This window comes from Lichenostomus cassidix, chromosome 27 (assembly GCF_008360975.1).
Source record: "Lichenostomus cassidix isolate B80296 chromosome 27, HeHo_3.0, whole genome shotgun sequence".
In the NCBI taxonomy this organism is placed as follows: Eukaryota; Metazoa; Chordata; class Aves; order Passeriformes; family Meliphagidae; genus Lichenostomus; species Lichenostomus cassidix.
Window position 1 is genome coordinate 1,407,556 of NC_139507.1, and position 23,697 is coordinate 1,431,252.

The 23,697-nt window shown below is 63.8% G+C and overlaps 2 protein-coding genes across 3 annotated transcripts; both read left to right on the plus strand.

The window, feature by feature from the left end:
* The first annotated feature begins 6,205 nt into the window (after positions 1-6,205).
* Positions 6,206-12,630, plus strand: C1QL1 (complement C1q like 1). The gene is made up of 2 exons (XM_085039840.1): positions 6,206-6,981; positions 11,910-12,630. The coding sequence occupies exons 1-2, from the start codon at positions 6,421-6,423 to the stop codon at positions 12,087-12,089; spliced, it is 741 nt and encodes a 246-aa protein (XP_084895966.1). The 5' UTR covers positions 6,206-6,420; the 3' UTR covers positions 12,090-12,630.
* Positions 12,631-13,914: 1,284 nt separating this feature from the next.
* Positions 13,915-23,088, plus strand: KIF18B (kinesin family member 18B). Of its 2 annotated transcripts, none has more exons than XM_085039860.1 (10): positions 13,915-16,640; positions 17,057-17,485; positions 18,529-18,683; positions 19,150-19,254; positions 19,517-19,627; positions 20,241-20,438; positions 20,542-20,718; positions 21,082-21,209; positions 21,451-21,692; positions 22,421-23,088. In XM_085039860.1, exons 1-10 carry the CDS (start codon positions 16,610-16,612, stop codon positions 23,056-23,058), a joined length of 2,214 nt encoding a protein of 737 aa, XP_084895986.1. In that variant the 5' UTR covers positions 13,915-16,609; the 3' UTR covers positions 23,059-23,088. The 2 variants fall into 2 exon arrangements, with proteins under 2 accessions (XP_084895986.1, XP_084895989.1); XM_085039863.1 differs by having other exon boundaries at positions 18,529-18,662.
* The last annotated feature ends 609 nt before the right edge of the window (positions 23,089-23,697 follow it).

Below are 23,697 nucleotides of genomic sequence, written 5' to 3' on the forward strand. Positions count from 1 at the left end.
CTGGGATGTGATCCTGGATCTGCTGTGGTTCTCTGTGGCCAGCACATTCCCCTTTGGGTATCCCTGTCCTCACTGCCACCCCTTGCCCCACACACTTTGAGAAAGGTGGCTGCTGCCAGCCCCTGGTCACCTCCCTGCACACAGTGATCCCTGCAATCCTCCAGGATGCTCCTTTGTGGCAGCCTATACAACACTCCTTCCCTCCTGCCTGTGCTTGGTCCTGTGAGGCAGTGTCCTGCCTGTCCCCTGTGCCATCCTTTTGGCACAGGGACCTTCCCAGGGTGTCCCCAGCCAGCACGTGCCCCTTTTTGGGGCCAGGCACGCTTCTACCCCCACCCTCCCCTGAGCCCCACTGTGCACCTGCATATCTCACCCACCTGGAGAGACCTGGTGGTCTCTGCAGCCCCAAGGAGCACCCCTGAGCTGGAGCACCCACCCTGGGTACCGCAGCTCCTCCAGCTCTGCTGGGGGGTCGTACCCGAGCGCTGACCCCTCCCTGCTCTAACTGCTCCATAATTGCGCCGTGCCGCTGGAGTCCCTCGCAGTCAGCCATAAATCAGGGCCGGAGCGGGATTTCTCCGCCGAGATAAGAGCCAGTTCCGCCTCCCTCCCGCCCGCCTCCGCTATAAATGGGGCCGGGGGTGGAAGGAGGGAGCGAGACGGGGCTGTAATCGCATTTGGCACTTCGCTCCCGCCCGGCTGACGTTCGCCCGCCGCTAACGAGTTTAGCGGAGCCGAGGGAGCGAGCGGGGCATGGTGAGGCACCGGACTGCCCACGGCGCTGGCGTGGCCGGGGGAGCCTGGTGTGGGGGGCCCTGGGCTGAGCTGGGGCTGAGCCCCCCGCGTGGGCTGTGGGTGCAGGCGTTGGCACTCACGGGGGAAGGGCTCTGGAGCTTGGCCATGGAGCTGTGTGACCATGGTGCCCATTCATGGGAGGTGCCCCAGCATTGCCCCAGAACTTCCAGTCCCACTCCTGCCCATCCCAACCCTCAGTCAAACCCCCCTGGGGACAAGCCCATGGCCACTTGTGTCCGTGCCAGTGGCTGTGTCGCCGAGCCTCAGCCGTCCCCCGCCAGTGACAGGTGGCTCGGCTCCCTGGGCTGGGTGGCATCTGGGTGGCTCGATGGCCATGGAGGGGGCCTGGAGGACACCCTGGCTGAGACCCTCCACTCGTGGCACAGGTGCTGCCCTGAGCGGGCTACACACGGGCTCCCAGGGCCCCTGGGTGCTGCAGCACGGCCCCAGCCCCGGCACCGCCCCGGCCCCGCGCTGAGGCTGCCCCAGCTCGCCACACGTCCCGCCATCGATCGCGGAGCAGCCGCCACCGTCACCGCGGGCCCGCGCCCACCGGGGCGGCTCGAGCAGAGCCGGGCCCGCGCCGCGAAGCCAAATATTTGACTGTGCAAATTGGCGGCCGGATCGATTGTGCTGCGGCTGGCGGGGGCTCGTGACAGACGGACACTCCTCCTGCTGCACCCCCGTAGGAACCAGAGCAGCCGTACCTGGAGCATTTCCTTCCCCAGGGCATCTCCTTCCTGGCGCACCCCCTCTCCGCTGCACCCCTTCCCCAGCGCATCCCCTTCCCCAGTGCACCCCATTCCTGAAACCTCCCTCTCTTGGAGTACCCCATCCCTGGAGCACCCCCTCCACAGTGTGCCCCTTCCCTGGTGTACGCCATTCCTGGAGCACCCACCTGGGGACACCCACTGGGGCAGGTGGGGGCAGATGTCCCCCCACGAGGCTGCAGGGACAAAGTGATGTCCCCCAGTGGGGAATGTCCCCAGCTGTGAGCTGGGTGGGCACCTCAATACCCACAAGGTATTGAGGCCCGGGGGGCCTGAGTGTGGTGTCACTGCATGGCACTGATGTCACTGCATGGCATCTGTTGACACAGGTGTCACTATCACTGCATGATCCCCGGGGTGTGGCACAGTGTCAGTGTCACTGCACACCTCCCTGGGATGTCACACAGTGTCACCATGGCTGCACAGCCCCACTCGTGTCACACAGAGCTGCTGTGCAGCCCTGCGGTGTTGCACAGCTTCACTGTTGCTCCCTGGGGTGTCACATGGTGTCACTGTCACCGCGCAGTGCACAGGGTGTCACTGTCACTGTGGGGCCGCCGGGTGCCACGCAGTGTCACTGCAGCTCCCGTGGATTGTCACACAGAGTCACCGTCAGTGCCTGGTGCTGGGGCTGTCACACACTGCTATGTCACTGTGTGGCCCACGGGGTGTCACCCACTGTCACCGTCACTGCCGGCCCGCAGTGTATCACCCAGTGTCACTGTCACTGCATGGCCCACGGGATGTCACCCACCGTCACCGTCACTGCACAGCCTGGGGTGCCACACACCGTCACCGTGCAGGATTGTCCCCAGTGCCACTCCCTGCACCCCCCATCGCTGACACCCGCTGTCACTGCGCACCGCCCTCCTTGTCACACCCTGTCCCCACCGGCCGCGGGGCGCCCCCGGGGCAGCACAGCTGGTCCCAACAGCCCAAGTCCCCGCTCCTCCCACTCCATGTCCCCCTGGATGGACACGTCCCCGAGCCGGTCCCCTCCGCCAGCAATGCGGCCGTCACCTCCCAGCACTCACCGCTGGCGCTAATTAACTGCCGGTGTTGGCAGCCCTTAATTGCCGCGCGGTGGGAGGGTGACGGGCCCCGCCGTGTCCGTAATGAGAGGCAGCGTGACGGGGACAGGGACGGGGATGTGCCACCCACACCTTGCCCTCCTGCAGCCCGCGGCCGGGCTCCACCCCCGCTGGGCAAGGGACAACGCCTGATGTTGGGCTGGGACATGCTGAGATGTCGCTGTCCCCGGGACCTGAGCTGACCAAGCTCTCTGGCCAGCTAGCCAGCCCCTGGGTCAGCTGGCCGGCCACCAGCCAACTGGCCAGGCAGGCAGACAGACAGCTGGGCAGGCAACAAGCCTGGAGGTCTACTGGCCAGCCAGCCAACCCATGACCCAGCCAGGCAATCAACCAGCCAGCTGGCCAGCTAGCCAACCAATCCACCAGCTAGCCAGGCCACTCCTCAGCCGTCTACCCACCCAGCCATCCAGCTAGGTGCCCAACCAGCCAGCCCACTGCCAGCAAGCCAGTTGGCCACCAACCACCCAGCTCGCCAACCAGCCATCCAATTGTCCTTCAAGGCCACCAGACAGTTGGCCAACCCATCAGCCAGCCCCGTGGCTAGTCCAGCAGCCAATTGGCTAGCTCCTGGGCCATCACCAAGGGGTTGGTACCATGGGGCTTTTCCTCATTCCCATGTTGATCCATGCTGGAGCCACATCTGCCCTCCCTGCCCATAGCTAAATGCCCCCCCAGTGGCCCTTTCCAGAGCCCATCCTGGGGACACAGTGGGAATTTGGGGGACAGCAATGGAAGTCATCAGGGGCAGCCTGCAAACAGCCACTCCCTCTCCAGGCTCATCATCGTGGGCCGACATCGGGCTCGTTGGTTGTGTCTAGCACTGAGTCCTAATTCCAGCTGAGCCACTCCTGGGCTGAACCCACCCAGGCTGAGCCACAGCTGTGGGACCAGGTGGCAGGTGTGGGGGGCACAATGTCCCTGTCCCCCTGGCCAAGCATGGTTCTATGGACAGTGTCTGCCCCAACACCACGAGGGGAAAGTGAGGCATGGCACAGCTCTGGCCGCACAAGTCCCCTACCCTGTCCCGGCCACCCTCGCCCTTCCCCAAATCCTCCTCCGTGAGCTCCTCAGCAAGCAGGAGGCAGGGGGGCACAGCCACCCCCCGGCCAAACCTGCGCCCCTGGAGCGTTGATTGTTCCCTCCGCACTGCCAGCGTCCCCAGCACGGCCCACCCACCCCCGCACGGCGCTGCCAAAGCAAACAGCCGAGGGCTCGGCCGGCATCGATTCTGCGGGAGCTGCTGTTTGCTTAACCTTTGCAGAGGAGCGGCAGGCGTCGAGCGGAGCCGCAGCCACCGCCACCGCCGCAGCCACCGCCGCAACAGCTGCAGCCACCACTGACCCGCAACCACTGCAGCCACCACCACAACAGCTGTCACCACAGCCACCACTGCAACAGCTGCAGCCGCTGATGTCACCACCATCACTGCAACCACCACTGCAAGCGCTGCAGCCATGACAGCCACTGTTGTCACCACGGCAGCTACCACAGCCACCACCGCAACCACTGCTGCCACAGACACTGTGGCCACCACCACAACCACTGGAGTCACTGCTGTCACTGGAATCACTGCTGTCACTGCTGCTACCAAAACCACTGCAGCCACAGCTGCCACTACTGCTGCCACCTCCCAGCTTTGTCCCTTTCCCAACTCCTGCACTCCCAAACGTGGCCCCTAGGAGCTTTGCCGATCCATTCTCTGTGCCTAGGTGGATGGAGCTGTTTTGAGGGCTGCACCCCTCCTCTTGCAGGGCTTGGGGACAGGGACAGGGAGCACCTCAGGGGCTCCAGCCAGTGTCACCTGGGGTGTTGTAACCTCTCCATACAGTGCTGCTGTCCCCGGGCAGTGTTGAAGCTGTCCTGGCTCTGCAGCCAGGCTGTAGGGCCATGGTGGGACTTGGTGGCCGAGGGTTGTGGCTGTGCTGTGCGGACAGGGTGGCCCAGGGTGATGCAGTGGCCTGGAGTGGTGGCCGTGCTATGGGGACAGTGTCCTGTGGCAACAAGGTGACCTGGGGCTGTGTCCCCACGGAGAGGATGCAGTAGCCAGGGCTAGGGACGTCCCCTGACCCTCCAGGTGAGATGAGTGCCCTGATGCAACCAGGACGGGCCTGTGCTGTCACTGTGTCCCCGCCATGGCCACCCCGTCCCCACGCAGAGCCCCCTGCCCACCCGGGCCACCCCATCCCCGTGCTGGTGGTGACTCACGCAGCCCGTGACCTCGCAAGGCGTATTTTTAGGCACTTGTTAAAACAGAAAGATAACGAGGAATGAGAAGGGGGGACACAAAAATGATGGAGAAGAGAACCAGAGAAGCAGCTGGTGACATAATGGTGACAACTTTGTGGGGGGGGACACGGTGCTGCCAACACCCCCACCCCAAAATACTCTCCCCCTCCCCAGCCTCGTTAAGCCCCCAGGAATAATTGCCTCCTTAAAGGCAGCTAATTGATTTCTGCTCGCTGATTAAAGCCTCTGCAGGAGCTGGGGGACATGCGGGGGCGATCGATGGCTGTCAAGCGTCCCCTTGGTCCCCCCTCTTTTGGGGCGGGGGTGGGGCTTGTCCCCCGTGTGTCCCCTGGGGTTTGGGGCCATTGCACAGGCGTGAAGGAAATGAGGGGATGCACCCCCAGGGTGGCTCTTTTGGGGTAGAGGGGGATGATGACCCTGTGGACCTCATGGGTGCCACCGAGGTTGATGCTACCTCGGTGTTGTCACCCGGGGCCACCGAACCGCTGTGGCGGGCGGCACTGGGAGCGGCCCCGGGCTGCTCTACGCCTGTGTGTCCGTGTCTCCCTCCCCCGTCCCCGCGTCCTTCGCTCACCCCCGGCGCTGGCGGCGCCTGTCACTTGCCATCGCGTCCTGCTGTCCCCGCCGAGGCTGATGGAGATGGCAGGCGACGGAGCGGGCGCAGCCGCGTGTCCCCGTGTCATGAGCCCGCCGGTGCTCAGCCCCCCGGGGACGGCTCTTTTGGGTGGCCCGGCCATGCCCGCGGTGGCACCTGCGGGCGCCCCGTGGTCACTGATATCATCAGCAGTGACATCCCATGCCACAGACCCATGGTTGAACTCGATGGATTCTTGGCCACTTGGGTGTCACCTGGGCTGTCCCAAAGTGTGAACCCTGGTGGGAGAGTAAATTGAGGCAGGGAGAAGGGGCGGGCCCCGGGGACCATCCCCCGTGGGTGCTCTTCTGTGGGGACACAGGTGACAGAATCCAGGGGTGTCCTCAGCTCCACGGGGATGCTCGGAGTGCTCGGGCTCGAGGCTGGCATCGCGTGGGGACAGGGTGTGGCTCGGGCGGCCACGCGGTCGAGGGGTCCCGAGCGTTTTTAGGGGAGGGTCCGTGGGGCAGCCGGGGCCGATCCCACCTCCCTGCCTCAGTTTCCCTCCCCCGGAGAGCGGGGGGTCGCGGGTGGGCGGGGCGGGGGCGTTCCCGAGGGCGTGGCTAAACCGGGGTTGGGGCGTGTCCAGGGCGGGGTAGGCGTGTACATGGGCGTGTTCAGTGGCGAGAGGGCGTGTCCGGCAGCGGGGTGGGCGTGGCCCGGCGGGGTGGGCGTGGCCCGTGCGGCGCGGGGCGCACCGGAGCCAGCGGAGCGCAGCGGAGCTGCCGCCGCCACCAGCCCGAGCCCCCCCGCCGCCGCCGCCGCCGCCGCCCTGCTCCCCCCCGCCGGCACCATTCCTTCCCCCGGGCGCCAGCGCGCCCCGGCCGGGCGGCGGCTCAGCCTGGGCCGGAAAACTTTGCTGGCGGCCGCGGCGGGGGTGGTGATGGTGTTGGTGCTGGTGGTGCTCATCCCGGTGCTGGTGAGCTCCGCCGGTACCGACGGCCGGTACGAGATGTTGGGCACCTGCCGGATGGTCTGCGAGCCCTACGGCCCCGCCGCCCCCCCGCAGCCGGCCGAACGCGGCCCCCTCCCACCGCCCTCCACCCTGGTGCAAGGTCCCCAAGGCAAACCGGGGAGACCGGGGAAACCGGGACCGCCGGGGCCGCCCGGAGAACCGGGACCGCCGGGGCCGGTGGGCGCGCGGGGTGAAGCAGGAAGACCGGGACCCCCGGGATTACCGGGGCCGGGGGCTACTGGCGCTGTGAGCGCGGCCACCTACAGCACGGTGCCGCGGGTCGCCTTCTACGCCGGCCTCAAGAACCCCCACGAGGGCTACGAGGTCCTCAAGTTCGACGACGTGGTCACCAACCTGGGCAACAGCTACGACGCCGCCTCGGGCAAGTTCACCTGCGCCATCCCCGGCACCTACTTCTTCACCTACCACGTCCTCATGCGCGGCGGCGACGGCACCAGCATGTGGGCCGACCTCTGCAAGAACGGGCAGGTAAGGGCTGCCCATCCCGGCTCTCTGCGGGAACAGGAGCTGTGCTGTCCCCCAAGCACGGGAGAAGGGCTCTGGGTGCTTCCTCGGGGTGCCCCGTCCTTTTCCTGGCCTCAGCGATGCGCCCTCTGGGTGTTCCATCCTTCTCCTGGCCCCAGGAATGCACCTCCAGGGTGCCACATCCTCTCTGTGCTGATGATGGACTGTGGGTCAGTCTCCAGGGGCCCCATCCTTTTTCCAGCCCCAGCGATGCACTCCCTCGGTGCTCCGTCCTTCTCCTGGTCCCAGGGATGCACCCCCGAGGTGCCACATCCTTGTCCCAGTGCTGGTGATGGGCTCTGGGTGCTTCCCCAGGGGCCTCATCCTTTTCCCAGCCCCAGAGATGCATCCCCGGGGTGTCACATCCTACTCCCTGTGGCAATGATGGGCTCTGGGTGCATCCCTGGCATGCCACATCCTCCTCCCAGACAGTGACATGCACCCCTGGGATGCTTCATCCTTCTCCCAGTGGCAAAGATGGGCTCTGGGTGCACCCCCAGAACGCCCTGTCCTTTTCGTATCCCCCCAGGATGCTCCGTCCCTCTCTCGGTGACAATGATGGGATTTGGGTGCGTTTCCAAGGTGCCACATCCTTCTCCTAGGCAGGGAGGTGTAGCCCCAGGGTGCCCTGTCCTTCTCCCAGTGACACGATGGACTCTGGGTGCACCGCCGAGGTGTTCCGTCCTGTTCCCAGCTCTGGAGCTGCATTCTCAGCGAGCCCTATGATCCCCTCAGTGCCAGAGATGCTCCCCCAGGATGCTCCATCCTTCTCCCAGTGGCAATGATGGGCTCTGGATACGTCCCGGGGGGCTCCGTCCTGCTCCCTGCCCTCAAGGAGCACCCCTGGGATGCCCTTTCCTTCTCCCAGGGACAGTGAAGGGCTCCAGGTGCACCCCTGGGGTGCCCCATCCTCCTCCCGTTCCCAGACGCTCCCCTGTGTGCCCTGTCCCTTTCCCAATGCTGGGGACAGTCACCATCCGCCCTGACGAGTCCCCGGGGGTTTCCCTCAGCCCTTTCCTTGGCCCCGGAGATATGCCTTGCGGTGCCTTGGGGCGTCTTGCGGTGCCTTGGGGCACCCCCACAGCGACCCCGGGGTGTCCTGCCCCCCCCCCGACCATGCCATTGTGCCCGCTGGGGTCCCTGGAGAGGGGGGGACAGGGCTTCTCGGCAGTGACAGTGTCCGTGATGGCCTCGAGGGGGACAGCGCCTGCCCCGCTTTTAGGGGGCTGCACCCCCAGCCCGGAGCCGGCTCTGCTGCTGCTGTGTCGGGAGAGACGTCCCCATCCCGGCCGGGCTGCGTGGGGACACCGCGGGGGACACACACCCGGAGGCTCCATCCTTCCCCCTCCCCGCTCCCGCATCCCCCCGACCCCATCCCGCTAAGCCCCCAATGCCAGGACTCAGCCTCGCCATCCCCGCGGCTTTCGGGCTCCCCTTCTCCACGCCATGTACCCCTCCCGGCGACGACTCGAGGGACAAAATGTGGCTGTGACCCCCGGGATGTCACCGCAGCCGGCATTCCCGGCGGGATCCATCCACCCCGCTCCCGCTTCCCATCGCTTCCTCCGGCATCACAGCCCGCGGTGCATCCTTGTCCTGAGAATGTAGGACCCCGAATTAACCCAAAACTGAGTTATCACCCCAAAACCAGCCGGGGTGTGAGGGAGGGAGTGGGAGTCTTGCCACAGCCACCGCGCTTCACCCCTCGGCTCTGAGCCCTTCCGAAAAGGGAGCACAGCAGGAGCCGCTCGGCAGCTTTTCTCCATCCAAACAGCTCAAATTTCCTTTTATTGGGATTTTTTTTTTGTCTTTCCCCACCCTCCAGCCCCAAATTTTGGGGGGGTTCCAGCGCCGCTTGGTACTTCTGGCTCTTTCTTCCAAGCAGCATCCGTCTAACTCCGGACTGTGCACCCCAAAAACTCACCTCAACCCTTTTGCATCCCCCAAAATATTTTTGGGGACCACCCCGAACCTTCCTACCCCCCAGCTCTGCGGGGCATCGACATTCCTGGATGAATTTCCAGAAGCTATGGAGCCCCTTGTCAAGAGGAGCCACGCTCGGGCGGGTGATGCAGCTTAATTAACAGCTTGTTAATTACTAACAAGGCATCGCCGCATCGATATCTATAAAGAAGATCCCCCCCAATGCCCCAAATAATTTAAAAATGGGGCTATTTAGGGGGTTGCTTCCAAAAATCCCCCATCCCTGGCATGGTTTGGGGTTCCCAGCGGATAAAGGTTGATCCTGGCATCTTCAGAGCGAGTCAGAGCTTGTGGGGCTCCATCTGACCCCCAAATTTCCCCTGGGTGCTGCCGGTTTGGGGGCAGCCCATCCCCGTTGGGTCGGGGCTGGAGCTAATGAGAGCCAGGGGAGCTGCTGCTGGTGCTTAATTAGCATTAATTATTATTTGTATAATAATACAGGCGAGGCGAGGGCAGCGGGAGGGGGGAGGTGAATGGACGGATGGATTGATTGATGGATGGACAGTGGGGTGGTACCAGGTGGTTTTGGGGCCTCCATGGTACAGAAGGGCCATCCATGGCTCAGGGAGGGTCACAGTGCCAGGGGTCCCTGTTGGGGACAGTCCCCAAGGGTACACAAGGACGTGCTGGGGGGTCCTGGGGACACCCACTGCCCTGTCTGGGGGGGCCAGGGGAGCATCTGCTGCTGCACCCAAGGGTCCTGGGGGGCACCTGCTGCTGTGCCCAGGGCATCTGAGGGTGCTGGGGGCACCCACAGCTGCACTCAGGGGTGCTGGGATGGCACCCAGTGCTGTGCCCAAGGATCCTGAGGAGCACCAGCCACTGCGTTTGGGGTCTTGAGGGACAGTTGCTGCCATGCCCTGGGAGTCCAGGCCTGTCCCCGAGGCCCCAAGTGTCACTGCGAGCGGCTTGGCCTAGACATGGCGGCACCCCGGTCTGCCTGAAAGCTCTTGGGTGCAGCCACCTTGGGGACCACTCCAGAGTGTCCCCAGGACCGGGGACACCCCCAGAATTGTCACTGGGGTCAGGGACAGTGGCTGCAGCACAGTCTGGGCCGGGGCCATGTCACCACCATGGCTCCCACCTCCGGGCTGAGCCGTGGGGAAACTGAGGCACGGAACAGGACAAGGGGGTGAAGGCCATCGCTGGGGGCCGTGGTGGCAGCCTCCCCTCCTGTGCCACTGCGGTGCCGGGAGCGGCTCAGCCCGGGCCCAGCGCTGCCATTTATCTTCCCTGGTTAGCGAGGGCTGGCGGGCGCGCGGTGACGAGGCGGCTCCCTAACGAGGGAAGACGGATGGCACCGGGCAGCTCCAGCTGTGGCGGGGGGGACAACGGTGGGAGTCCGGCGCCAAATGGCTTTCCCTGGTTCTCCTTCCTCCCTGCTTCTTCCCCTACTCCTCTTCCTCAGCAAAACCGCAGGAGAGGCAGCATCCCCTGGAGATTGGGGCGCTGTGAGTGACTGGGATTCATTGTCCGCCCCGGGTGTGGGGACCCTCGCGGTGGCAGGGTAGACACAGGGTGACAGTGCTGGTGGTGGCATGAGGGATTCGGCTGCGTGGGTGAGATCAACTCCTCTGGGATCACCAGCGGGGCCGTCAGCAGGTTCCAGAGTTAAGAGCATCTGACCCCAGCATCGCAGGCTGCCGGTGGGCTCGGGGAGGTGCAGCTGCACCCCTGGGGAGGAGTTGCCCCCTGGGACCCCTGTCCTGGGGGCAAAGGACAGGACTGCATGGGAACAGCCCTCCTTCCCCCGCCGCTCCGGGACGCGGCAGCCGCTCGCCGGTGCCTGCCCGCCCCGCGTGAGCCAATTAAGAGCCGATTCTCGTCGGCTGTAATTAGCGGCACCTTCTCCCGGCGCAGCGCTTTTGCATTTCACTTGGGATTTCACCAGCCGCCTTGTCACTGTCACCCAGCGCCGCGATCTCCCCGCGAGGCGCCGGCGGAGATTTGATTACCCAAAGAATTCTGCAGCGGCAGCGGGCTCCAGCCACGGAGCCGCTTCTCCAGGCGGTGACGGCTCCTCCGGCTCTGCCGGCACCCGGGAAACTTTTATGGGGGGAGCATCCCCACCCGCAGTGGGTGCGGGTCCGGGTGAGGGGGGATTTGAGTTCAGCCAGAGCCACACGCTCAGGGTTCCTCTGCAGCTCCTGGGAAGCGCTTGGGGATGCACTGGGCTCACTGGTTTGGGGCTGGGCTGGGAGACAGGATCCTGTGTCCCAGGCATGGTCTTGTATCCAAATCCAGTGATGGAGTCCTGTGTCTCAGCTGGGTCCTGCATCCAAACCTGGATCATGGGTCCCATGATGGAGTTGTGGTCCCACATCCGAGCTGGGAGCTGGGGTTCTGTATTCGAGACATGGTCCCACATCTGACTCTGTAGCTGGGCTCCTGTGTCTGAGCTGGGGTCCTGCGCCCAAGTCCGGGGTCAGGGTCCTCTGTGTGAGCCACAGTCCCATGTCTGAATCTGGAGCTGTACTCCCTCGTTGGAGCCGTGGTCCCATGTCTGACCCACGGTCCTGCATCCAAACCTGGATTTGGTTCTCATTCCAAATGAGAACCATTCTCACCTGGATGTGGTCCTCATTCCTGTATCAGAATGCAGAGATGGGCTCCTATCCTGGGCTGCAGTCCTGAGCCGCAGTTTGAGAATTCAGGGCCGCAGTCCTGTGTCTGTGTCATGGTCTCAGAGCCGCGCTCCCACTTCTGTGCCCGCCGGGTCAGGGACAGGCTCTGGGCGATGCTCGGAGGAGCCGCATCCACCCGGGATCCTCCCACCCGCGGGTGTGGAGCCAGGGCACCCCGCACGACCCCGGGGCGGGTGGATCTGGCTGTGGGTGAGGCGGGAACCGGCGTGTCCCGTGGGATCCGCGGGCCGGGGCGTGCCCTGAGCCGCGGTGTCCCCTGGGCAGGTCCGGGCCAGCGCCATCGCGCAGGACGCCGACCAGAACTACGACTACGCCAGCAACAGCGTCATTCTGCACCTGGACGCGGGCGACGAGGTCTTCATCAAGCTGGACGGGGGCAAAGCCCACGGCGGCAACAACAACAAGTACAGCACCTTCTCCGGCTTCATCATCTACTCGGACTGAGCCTGGACCCGCCACACCGCCCCCGCCACCCCCCGCAGCCGCCAAGCCCCACGGCATCGCCCCCGGCATCCCCCGCAGTGAGCCCCCAGCCCCACGGCGTCCCTGTGCCGTGGTTCCGTTCCCTGCTGCCTTCCCAGCCCCACGGCCTTCCCTCGCTCCTGCCCCGCCCCACGGCATCCCCCTGCCACTGTCCAGCCCATGGATCGCCCCTCGCAGCGTTGCCCAAACCCCGCTCTTCCCATTACTCGCGCCAAGGCTGCCAATTGAGGGCTTGGGGCTCCAGAGGGTTGGGGGGTGGCAAGGGGCTGGGGGTGACCCCCGCGCTGCCCCCCTGCACCCCCATCCCCGGCTGTGCCCCCCCTTGCCCCGCCCCTGCTCTCTGCCCGCCGCGGGGCCATGCCGGGGGTCTCGGGCGGTCCGGCTGTACAGACGCGCAGTGTCCGCACGGCCCCGGGCGGGGGGCTGTGCTGGGGCGGGGGGAGCCGCCGTCCTGCCCCCTCCCCGCCGGGGTGACAACATGGTAAAGCAGAGCTGTGATCTCTTCCCGTCTGCTGTCTGTGTCCCCGACGTCCCCCACCCTGGGGACGGGCTCTTCCTGCCACCACCTCCCCGACCCCGCTTGGTTTATCAAATCAGCCCAGCCAGGAGGGGCTCCCTTCCCTCTGCCACCTTCAGTGGCGACACTGGGGTGGCACCGCTGCCATGTCCCTGTCCCCAGAGCCCAGGTGGCCCCATGTACGGGTGTCCCCTGAGTAGCACAGCATTGCCACTGTGAGAGGAGGGACACGGGCAGGCCACACAGAGCCACTGGGACCCTCGGGCACACGCGCCCGTCACCGCTGCGGCGGAACGGGCAGGACGTGGCCCAATTAGAGGTGACAGCGCGTGCCCGGGGCCAGCGGCCGCCTCCGGAGTAGCTGTGGTGGGATCAAAGGATGGGAGCCCGGGGGACACGGAGTGGCCCTGGGGACAGGACGGGGCTAGGTGCCCTTCTGGCTGTGTGTGTATGTGTCCTAGGTGTGTGTATGTCCCCAAGAACGTATGTTCATGTCCCCAGGTGTGTGTGTGATGTGTGTATGTGTGTTCCAGGGGGAGTGTGTGTGCGTCCCCCAGGTGCATCTGCCCCCCATGTGTGTGTCTGCTCCCCAGGTGTGTGTGTGTCCCAGGTGTGTGTGTGTGTGTGTCCCTGGATTGAGTGTGTGTGCGTGTCCAGGTGTGTGTGTGTGTCCAGGTGTGTATGTGTATTCCAGGTGTGTTCTCCCTCCCCCAGCTCTGTGTGTGCTTTGGCCCGGCGGGTCCCAGCGCTGTTCCCCAGCACCGATTACAGCTGGAGGCGGTACCGGGGCCGGGCTGGATCGCAGCCCCGAGCAGAAGGTTCCCGACAACAGTGCGGCTGAAGCCCCGCTCGGCCCTCCCGGACCCTCCGGGACGTTGCAGGGCCCCCGGGAGCCCCCGAGACCTTCCAAGCCCCTCACCCGCCGGGACTCTGAGCTGCTGCTGCTGCTATCCCGGAAGCCGCCGGCAGGGGGCGCAAGCGGCGGCGAAGCTGCATCTCCCATGGTGCATCGCGCGGGATCTAGAACTACAACCCCCATGAGGCACCGCGCGGAACGCAGCCAATGGGAGCCGGGAGGCGGTGCAGGGCCAATCAGGAAGCGGGGCGGGGCTTGGCGGGCAATTTAAAGGCGCAGCGGCATGAACGCGGCAGGAGCGGAGCGAGCGGGGCTGGGCGCGGGCGCGGGCGCGGGCGCGGGCGCGGGCGCGGGCGCGGGCAAGGGCAAGGGCAAGGGCAAGGGCAAGGGCAAGGGCAAGGGCAAGGGCAAGGCCCTGTGCGAGGGTTTTTGGGGCCTCGAAGGAGCTACAGGGACCGTGAGGAGGCCTTGGCTTTAGAGGGTGTCAGGTCGTGAGGGGCTGAGTGGGCACAAAGGGACAGTGTTCCCACTGTGCCGTAAATAGTTACAGGAGCAGTTTGGAGCTGAGGAGGCTCTCCGTGCGGATTGCACTGGATCCCCTTCCCGAGGAGGCTCAGCTCCTCCCGCAGGGGTTTGTGCCCAGCGCCATGGCCTGGCTGGCACCACGGGCAGCCTGGGAGCTGCACATGAGGCTCTGCGATTGGAGTGTCTCAAAGGAATCACTGTGCACTAAACGCAGTGTCCAGCACATGATACAGCCCAGGACTGGAAACAGTTTCCCACTTCATCCCTTAAATCACTTAAAGGACTCTGGGCTCGCTCTGTCCCCACTGAGCCTGGCTCAGACCTGCTCACCAGGAGCCTGGCCCTGTACTCAACCCACTGCAGTAACTGCTCCAAAACGCTGCACCAGCCGAGAGACTCAAACCCACTCTTGGAATTTATGTGGAGTCTGCTCAGGGAATGTTAACACTCTGCCTTTGTTTCCCTCCCTGCTGCAGAGATCCCAGGTGAACTCATCCAGTGCCAGCAGTTGCATGTTTGGCGAAGGGAGGTGGGCTGGGGTCCCACAGGGGTCAGAAACTGTTCAAGAAACCTCCCTGTCATCCATCCCAGAGCCCCTGTGGCAGTCACATTCCTACCCCTCCAGACTGGCAGTGCTGGGACTGAAACCCCTTCACAGCAGCAGCTCCAGAGATTCCCCAACAGGAATTCCTGCCTTGGTTTTAATGGGGCATTCCTGCTAACATACTCAAAGTGAAAAAAAAAAGATTTTGAGGGATTTAACATTGCCTTAACACACATTATTGCAGGTACCAAACAGAATAGAATTAAGGCCAACAGAATTGCCACATGGCAGAAATTACCAATATAAAATCACAAAGGATTATCAATATAAAATCACAAAAAAGCATCGATCATTCCCTACCTATTGGCATACTTGGTCAGTCACCTGGTGCTGGCAAGTTGGGTGTTTGGAGATGGAAGGTGACCTGGGTTCCCATCTGGATCAGGAACTGTTCTGGAAACATCCTTGTCATCCATCCTGGACCTGCCCAGGCAGCCACACTCCCACCCTAGACTGGCACTGGTGGGGCTGAGGCCCCTCAGCAGTGGCTCCAGCGCCTCAGGGGGCCCCTCTTAGGTCCCCCACATCTCATCCCACAGTCAGTCCCAGTTTCCTCTCCAGCTCAGCTCCAGGGTTCCCTGAGTGTAGTCCCAGGCTCTGGTTTCTTTAAGGAATTTTATCGTGGTGCAGCAGCTCAATAACAGCTTGAGATGGAGCCTCCGGGGATGGACCCCAGCAAAGGACCCCCCAGGCTTCCTTCCATCCCCTCCCAGTCTGTGCTCCTGACACTGGGGTCTTCCTGCTGAGCCATCAGCTCCTGCTGTGTCTGAGTGTCTGGTAATCTGCCCAGTGCTGCAGGGCCCTGGGCCCTTTGGGTCAGTGCCACTTGCTGGGGGCTCTGGCCATTTCCCCACAGAGCTCACCCCAGAGCTCCCAAGGCAGCTGCCCCCCAAGCTCTCTGCACTAAATGTGTTTCTCAACACGAGGGACCCTCATCACACACCCCAAAGTGCAGTGCAGTAACAGCCCCAGACACCCCAATCCACAGCTGCACCCACAGGCTGGAGCTTCCTTTGTCCCCTTTCAAAATCCAGCATATAACTCATGATCCCACAGGACATCCCCATCCCTGAACTGGAGGGACATGGGTGTGAAGGGTGAGCTGCTGGCTGGGTGAAGAATTGGCAGGATGGACACAGCCTAAGAGGTGTGGGCAGTAGCCAGATGTCCAGGGGAAGGCAGTGACCAGGGGTGTGCCCCAGGGCTCTGCCACGGCACTGGGGCTCTGCAATCCCTTCCTCACTGACACAGACAGTGGGTTGAGCCAACCCTCAGCACGTTCCTGAAGGTGACATGAAGGTGAATGGTGCAGCTGACACAAGAGAAGGACGGGGTCATCCAGGGGGACCTGGACAAGCTTGGGAAGTGGAACCAGGAGAACATGACAAAGTTCAATAAAGCCAAGTGCAAGGCGTTGCACCTGCATAGGGACAATCCCAGGCACCAGCATGGAGTGGGACAAGAGCTGAGAGCAGCCCTGTGGAGAAAGACTTGGGAGTTCAGGTGGAGGAAAAGTTGCACCTAAGGCAACAGCACCAGACTCCAAAAGCATCCTGGGTTGGAGGAGTGGCCAGAGGGGTGTGAGAGAGGGGCTGCTGCCCCGACACTCTGGGAAGCTGTAACGAGATCATCCTTTAGGGTCCCGTCCCACCCAAACCCTTCGGTGACCCTGGGATTCCACCATAAGGAATCTTCGAGGGTTCCGTTGGTCCCAGCAGAGCTCCATCGCCAGCGGCACGAGCGACAACGTCCCGGGGCTGCCGGGCAGCAGTGGAATCGTGAGCGCGAGTGACAACGGCCGGGCTGTCCCGCGGCAGTTGCTCTGCTCTGCTCCCGGCAGCTCCCGGCCGCGCTGGGATCGCTGCTCTCCTCTCGGCGCTGCCGCGGCAGGCGGAGGCGATTGCAAACCCATTCTCGGTGAATGAGCTGCTGCCTCCTCCCTCGCACGGCACCGGCGCTGCCGGCCCCACGCGTGGGTTATGCTGCCCTCGCTGGGGACGCGGTCGCTGGGTCAGTGCTGCTGTGCGGAATGGGGACACGGGCTGCGGGAGGAGCTCTGACCAAGGGGTGATGGGGTCGTGAGAGGGGCTGTGGGGGCCAAAAGGTGGGAGGCTGAGCGGACTCCAAAGGGGGTGTTAGGACCCTTGAGGAGGCTGTGGGAGGGGGCTGTGTCCCAAAGGGATTTAGGGTCTTTGGGGAGGCTGTGGAGGCTCAGGGGAGCAGTAGGGCCTTTGGAGATCCAAGGAGACCCTAAGGGGTGGCAGGGTTTTGGGAGAAGGGGGTTCAGGCTCATGAGGGGTTCCAAAGGGGCACCGGGAGGGGTTGGCACAGGGAGAGGGGTGGGAGCATAGCCTCGGGGAGACCTCGCCCAGCCTGGGAATCCCTCTCCCCCACTGCACCCTCCAGCTGAACCTATTCCTCCCCAGACCGCATGAGGACTGAGATGACTGGATCCGTGGCCCCCAGCAGCCCCATGCCCCAGCCCCCTGCACCCATTGGGGCGCAGAGCCCCCCGCCCCAGGAGGGCTCCGTGTCCGTGGTGCTGCGAGTGAGGCCCCCCACGGCCCGGGAGAGAGCTGCACCCCGCGTCCTGCACGTCCTGAACCAGCACGTGGTGGTGTTTGGGGAGGCTGTGGGGGCTCAGGGGAGCAGTAGGAGCAGCTCCGAGGAGCCCGGCAGTGCCGCCGGCACCGCGCCGCCCTCCCGCAGCCGCGGCCGCAGCTCCAGCCGCCGCCGCAAGAGCCTCAAATTTGTGTTCGACCACGTTTTTGACGAGGGGGCCACGCAGGAGGAGGTGTTCCAGCACACCACGCTCCCTCTGCTGGACACCCTCCTCGCTGGCTACAACTGCTCCGGTAAGTCCTGGCACAAACCTCCCATCCTTGCGGGAGCTCCTCCCCACCCACTCCCGGGCTGGGTGCGCTCAGCAGAGCCCTGGATTTATTTTGGAGGGTCCCAAGGAGCTTTGGGGATGGGGCGACACAACAGCAACCCAAAACCACACAGCCTGAAGCTTGCTGGTTCCAGCAACGCTGGGCTCTCTGGGAGATGGGATGGAGAGGATGGAGGTGGGCATTGGGGTGGAGCTGCAGGCTGGGCAGGAGCCTTCCAGGCATTTCGAGGGACAAGGATCACTTGCTCTTGTCTCTGCTGGGTCAGGAAAGATGGGAAGAAATGAGGTGGACACATGGGGAAAGAGTCCCTTGGCTTTGCTATCCCTTCCTGGGCTGAATGGCTCCATGGAGCCAGGTCTGGCTGGTCCTGGCTGCATCCCACAGCCTCTCACTGCTGCTGCAGCCCTGAGCCACTGCTGGCTGTTGGCAGCTGTTGCATGTCAGGAGCACATTCCCAGGAGGAGCCCAGTGCTCTGTGGGCTCATCCTGAACCAGGTGCTTGGACCAGGGGATGCTGTCCTGGCTCTCAGTGGTCCCTGGGAGCCCCTGAAGGGCTGCCCCTGTCCCCAGGCCCCAGTGCCACATGCTGCCCACGGGAGAAGGGCTGAGGCTCCAGATCAGTGTCCCACCTGGATGCAGAGGTTTCAAAAGGGGTCTTGGAAGATGGGGGTAAAAGAGAGGAATGGCAAGGTCTGGAAGCAGAAACACCTTATGGGGAGAGCTGGGAAAACGGGGCTCTTGGTTTGTCCCAGGACAAGGTCAGAGGTGACCTGGGCATGGCAGCAGCACTCATTTGGGGACTCATTCTGTCCCTGCTGCTTTAAAGAGGCTGAAACCAGGGACAAAAACTGCCCTGAGGAGCAGTGGGGAAGGTTCTGAGCTTTGCCTCATCCCTGTGGGAAGCTCCCTTCTGCTCCGCTCTGCTCTCCAGCCAGGAGCCAACCTTCTCCTGCACCAGGTGAGTAATGATAGATCATTTCACCACCAATCCCTTCTCCTCCCAGTGTTTGCCTATGGCGCTTCAGGAGTTGGGAAAACCCACACCATGATGGGCTCCAAGAGCAGCCCTGGCATTGTGCACCTGGCCACGGTGGAGCTCTACAAGAGGCTTGAGGCCATGAAGGACAAGAGCTGTGAGGTCCTCGTCTCCTACCAGCAGGTTTGCTGTGACCCAGTGTGTGTCCCCTCCTGCCTCAGGGTGTCCAGGGAAGAGATTTGGGGTTGATCTGGAGCCTGTAGTGCCACACTCAGCGTACCTTCAGTGTCCCCTGCTGTGCCCAGCATCTGCTGGGCAGCCTGACTGGAAACAGGGTCACCCACCCCATGGGGTGAACTGGTGCTGCTGGTTTCTGCCAGCTGGAGCAGAGGTCTTTCACTCTCCCTTGCTGTGCTCCACAGAGCAGTGAGGGCTTCCTGGCTGGAAGGGCTGGAGAGGAATGGGGCTGGGAGGACTGCCCAGCAAAGCCCCCGGGGCTGTCCCTGCCTTCCCAGCCCCGTCAGCTGCTCCCTGTGGAATGAGGTCCCAGAGGTGGGGTCAGGGCTGGACCCTGCAGGGGTACCCAGCTCCTCTCCCAGCTCTCTGCCAGAGAACCAAACCTCAGCCCAACCTCGATTTGCTGCTCCAGGTGTACAAAGAGCGTGTCTATGACCTGCTGGAGCCCCGGGGCCCGCTGAAGATCCGGGAGCAGCCCGGGAAAGGAGCCATGGCACAGGGCCTCTCCTTCCACCAGGTCTGGGACCAGAAAAGGACCAAGGGCTGGGGCAGAACTGTCTGCACCAGTGCTGAGAGCGGCTGGGAGTCCTGGGGACAGAGGGTGTGGAGGTCCCCAGTGCCTCCTGCATGGCTCCTGCCTGGCAGCAGATGTGGCCTTGAGCTGCCAAGGCCCTGCAGAGCTGCTGGGTACCTCAGCCCCAGTGCCCAGGGCTGCTCAGCCTCGGGATGTCTGGGTGCTCTGTCCAGGCACTGATCCAGCCCTGCCCATTCTCCCCCAGCCCACATCACCAGAGCAGCTCCTAGACATGTTGGCCAAGGGCAACAAAAACCGGGCACAGCGTCACACCACAGCCAATGCCACCTCCTCTCGCTCCCACGCCATCTTCCAGGTGAGAGCTGCTGGCTGTGGCATTGCTGCCATTGCTGCTGGGAACAGGGCTGGGAAACTGCCAGCACCACCATCCCGGGGCTGTCCCCCTCAGCAGAGAGCTGGGAATTTCTCTCCCCAGGGGCTCTGTGCATGTGCTCTCTGCTTTCTCGGTGCAAAGCTGCCAGTGGATTTCAATTCCAGCCAGGCCCTTGCCCAAATTCGCAGGGCTGTCACGGCTGCCTGGGCAGACGGAGGCTCTGGCTGTCACTTCAGCCTGAGTCTGGTGCCTCACCTCTTGCTGCTTGCAGGGGAGCAGCCCAGGTGTCTGGATGCTTTTCTAGACTCTTTGGGGACCCGACCAGTCATACCCCTCTCTGTCACTGAGCATGGAGATGCTGATTGTTCCCATAGCTGTCCCTTCCTGCCACATCCCTTCCTTGGCTCTGCTCCTTGTGTCATCACCAGGTGTTTGGCTCGTCCTTACGACATGCCAGATTCCTCTCCTCCTCCTGCCTCATTTCCCCACAGGATTCACTGTCCTTTGCCCTGAAAACATGGAGCCCTGTCCCTGCTGGGGCTGCTGCTCCAACAGCTTTGTGGAGCCCCAGTCTCAGCCCCCTCTGTCCTCGCAGATCCAGTTGAAGCAGTGGGACTCTGCTGGTGGCCTCGCTAAGGACCTGCGTGTGGCCAAGCTGAGCTTTATTGACCTGGCAGGCTCGGAGCGAGTCTGGGACACCCAGGGCCAGGGCGAGGGGCTGTGGGAAGGCATCAGCATCAACCGTTCCCTGCTGGCCCTCAAAAGTGTCGTCCGTGCTCTGGCTGGAGCCAAGGTGAGGCTGCTCCCAGCCGGATCCCGCCGGGCTCTGGCTCTCCGGGACGGGCCCGGGAGGGTGTCCCCAGGGCCCAGAGCTGAGCCTCGCTGTCTCGGGACAGGGCGGGCAGAGCCACGTGCCGTTCCGGGACAGCAAACTGACGCTGCTGCTGAAGGACTCGCTGGGCGGCAGCTGCCGCAGCACGGTGATCGCGGCCGTGAGCCCCGCGGCGCCCGCCGGCCCCGACACCTGCGGCACGCTGCGCTTCGCCAGCCGCGCCAGGCACATCCTGCTGCAGGTGAGCACTGCCGGGGCTCGGGAGCTGCTGGGCTGGGGGCAGGAGGGTGCGGGACAGGGAGGATCGGTGGGTTTCTCCCGTATACCGCGGGAATCTCCCAGCCCCGGGGTGCCGCTGCGGGCAGGAGCAGCCGATGGAGCTGCAGCAGCGTGTGCCTGCTCTGCTGCTAAATGTGCTCAGCCCAGAGCCCCGCAGGGCTTTTGCCCATGGCAGCAGGTCCCTGGGCACAGATCGTGTCCCCTGCAGCCACTCGGGGCTCCTGGAGGGCCCTGGAGCCTGGAGAAGGCTGAGGAGCTGCCCTGCTCCACTCCTGGAGGTGGGCCTGTGCTGCCCCGTTGTGTTTTAACCACTGCCTCATCCCAGTCCCTGCAGCTGCAGGGCACCGGGATGTCTCCCAGCAGCTCCAGAGCAGTATCCCTGCCCGATCTGCAGTTCCAGGCCAGGACACTCAGTCCCGTTCTGCAGGAGCTGTCTGGGCACCAGGAAGAGAGGTGAGTGCCCTTATGCCCTCCCCACATCCTGCTGCCTCTTCTTGGCCTGGGCAGGCTGGGCTGTCCATGGATGGATGTGGGACCAGGGCTGTGCTTGGAGGTGCTGGCCTGCCCCGAGGGTCCCATGTCACCCACAGGTGAACACACACCTCCCAGCTCAGGCTCTCCAGGAAGGGATTTACAGCTTGGAGATGTCCTAGCTCCCAAGCTTGACTCTGTTACCCCAACACTCTGCTCACAGCCTCTGCCCTGACGAAATGACTGCAAAGACGGAGGAGGTGGAGTTCATAGGGCTGGAGGAGTCCAAAAGGCTGGAGGAGTCCATAGGGCTGGAGGAGGCCGCAGGGCTGAAGGAGTCCATGGGGCTGGAGGAGGCCGTAGGGCTGGAGGAGGCCGTAGGGCTGGAGGAAGCTGCAGCTCCCAGCAGCCCCGCAGAGCCCAGTGAGGCTGCCCCAGCCCTGGGAATGCAGCAGAGCTGTGCCGGTGAGGATTCGGGCTGGGGACAGTGGGAACTGGCCCCTCTCTCGTGTCTGGGTGGGTGCTGGAGGAGCAGGTGGTGGGACACAGCTCCCGGCTGCGGTGGGCACAGGGCAGAGGGACGATCATGTCCCAAGGTGTCACTCAGCGGGTCGTGCCCGGCGTGGCTCCAGCCTCGCTTTGCAGAGCGATCCGAGCTCGGCAGCACCTCGGGCAGGAGCCAGGAGCAGCCGTGGGCTCCGGGGAGCTGAGCTCGTGTGTGCGAGGCAACTCCCACGGGAGGGATCTCCCCGCCCCAGGAGCCCAGAGCAGCAGTTCTTAGCTGCCTTTCTGCCTTCTCCGTTATTCCTTCCTGGTTCCCGAGCCCGAGCCCGTCGGGATGGAGCCTCCCAGCCGGCAGCTGGCTCTGAGCAGGGCTGAGCTCTTCCACCTCCTCCTCCGTGCCACGGCGCTACCCCGAGAGCGGAGCTGTGGCTCTGCAGACCCCGTTTGCCGGGCACAGCGCGGGCATTGCCCGGGGGCACTGGCTGTGGGATCAGGACCGGGATTTGTGCCGGATTTTTTCCTCTGGGTTGGACGCGTTTTGATGGAGCAGCCGCCGGCCAAGGGTGGCTGCAGGGCTGCGGGGAAGTAGGTCTGCACTGAGCTGGGGGGCACAGGGGGTGCCCCGGGGGTTGGGGGTGCCCGAGAGCTGCAGACAGGGAGGTGACTCTGTTTCTTCTCTGCTCCTTTAGCCGAGGCTCCTCTCACCATGTCCGATCCCCCCGTGCCCAGCGCCGGCCCGGAATGCTCCCAGGAGCTCTCTCCATGCTCCAGTCCCAGGCCGATGTCTTCCGGGCCGGTTAAGAGAATGCTCGAGAGGAGCAGCGATTCCCAGTCAGAAAATTCCCGCAGCTCCCGAAAACGACGGAAGCACCATCGGAGACTTGGGAAGGCAGCAAAGAGTCCCCGGGCAGCGCAGAGCCCTGTGCAGAGCCCCCCTGTGTCCCCGGGGCCCCACTGTGCCAACCCCCGGCCCTCCCCGCCGGCGGACACCCAAAGCCCTGGCACCTCGGCACCAGGGGCTGCACGGACCCCCAGCCCCCTCCCCGGGCCAGCTCCAGAGCTGCTCTCCCCAAATGCTGAGCAGCAGCAGCAGCCAGAGCTCCGTGCAGCCCTCCAGGATCCACCCCCCAGCACCTCTCCCAGCGTTCAAACTCCAAACGCCTCCAGTTCCTCTCTCTCCCGTTCTTCCTGCAGCCCCCCGAGCATCCCCTCCTGGCCCCCAGTGCCCTCCTGCCCATGGTTCCAGCTGCGTTCCCGCGCTTGTGCCCCCTCTGTTGGCTCAGTCCTGTTTGTGTGTTTGCAAGTTATGGGTGGGTTTAGGAAATAAGTTGTTAAATTGCGTTTTTAATAAATAGTTCTGTTCCAAATCCAAGGGACGACACCTGCCTCCCTCTCGTGTGAAAAGGCTCTTGCTCTGGGGTTGGGCTCCATCCCCCTTCTCCATCATCCCAGGGTGTGTGGGTGCCTCTGCACCCTCTGCTGGGGGGTCTGAGCCCCCTCCTCGGTGTCCCAGAGTGCAGGTGAGGGCTGTGGAGGGGCATGTGGCCATCCATGACAGCATCCCAGTCATGTGAGTGTCCTGCCATGTCTCTGTCACTGCCGTGTGATCATGGCCCTGCCACTGCACACACATTTCCAGTTCTTGTTTGCTCCCCATGTGTGACTGTTTGTGTCCAGGCACTTCAGAGAGGGGAGCAAGAAACTGTGTGGGGTGTGAGAGGTTTCACCACAGCCACACACACCACTGATGGGCTCTGCTCTGTGATTCTCATCTTGAGCCAAGGAACATCACTCACTGTACTGGTTGGCCTGGTCTCCTCCCCAGGAGGAAGCAATGACATTAACATTGCCACTTGGGGCCCCATCCCCTGAGTCTTTCCATTTAAAGCAAATTGGCCAGCCTGTGGTTGAAGATTTTCTTGCCTTCTCTTACAGGCCCCAATCATTAAAGCACAACCCATTGTCC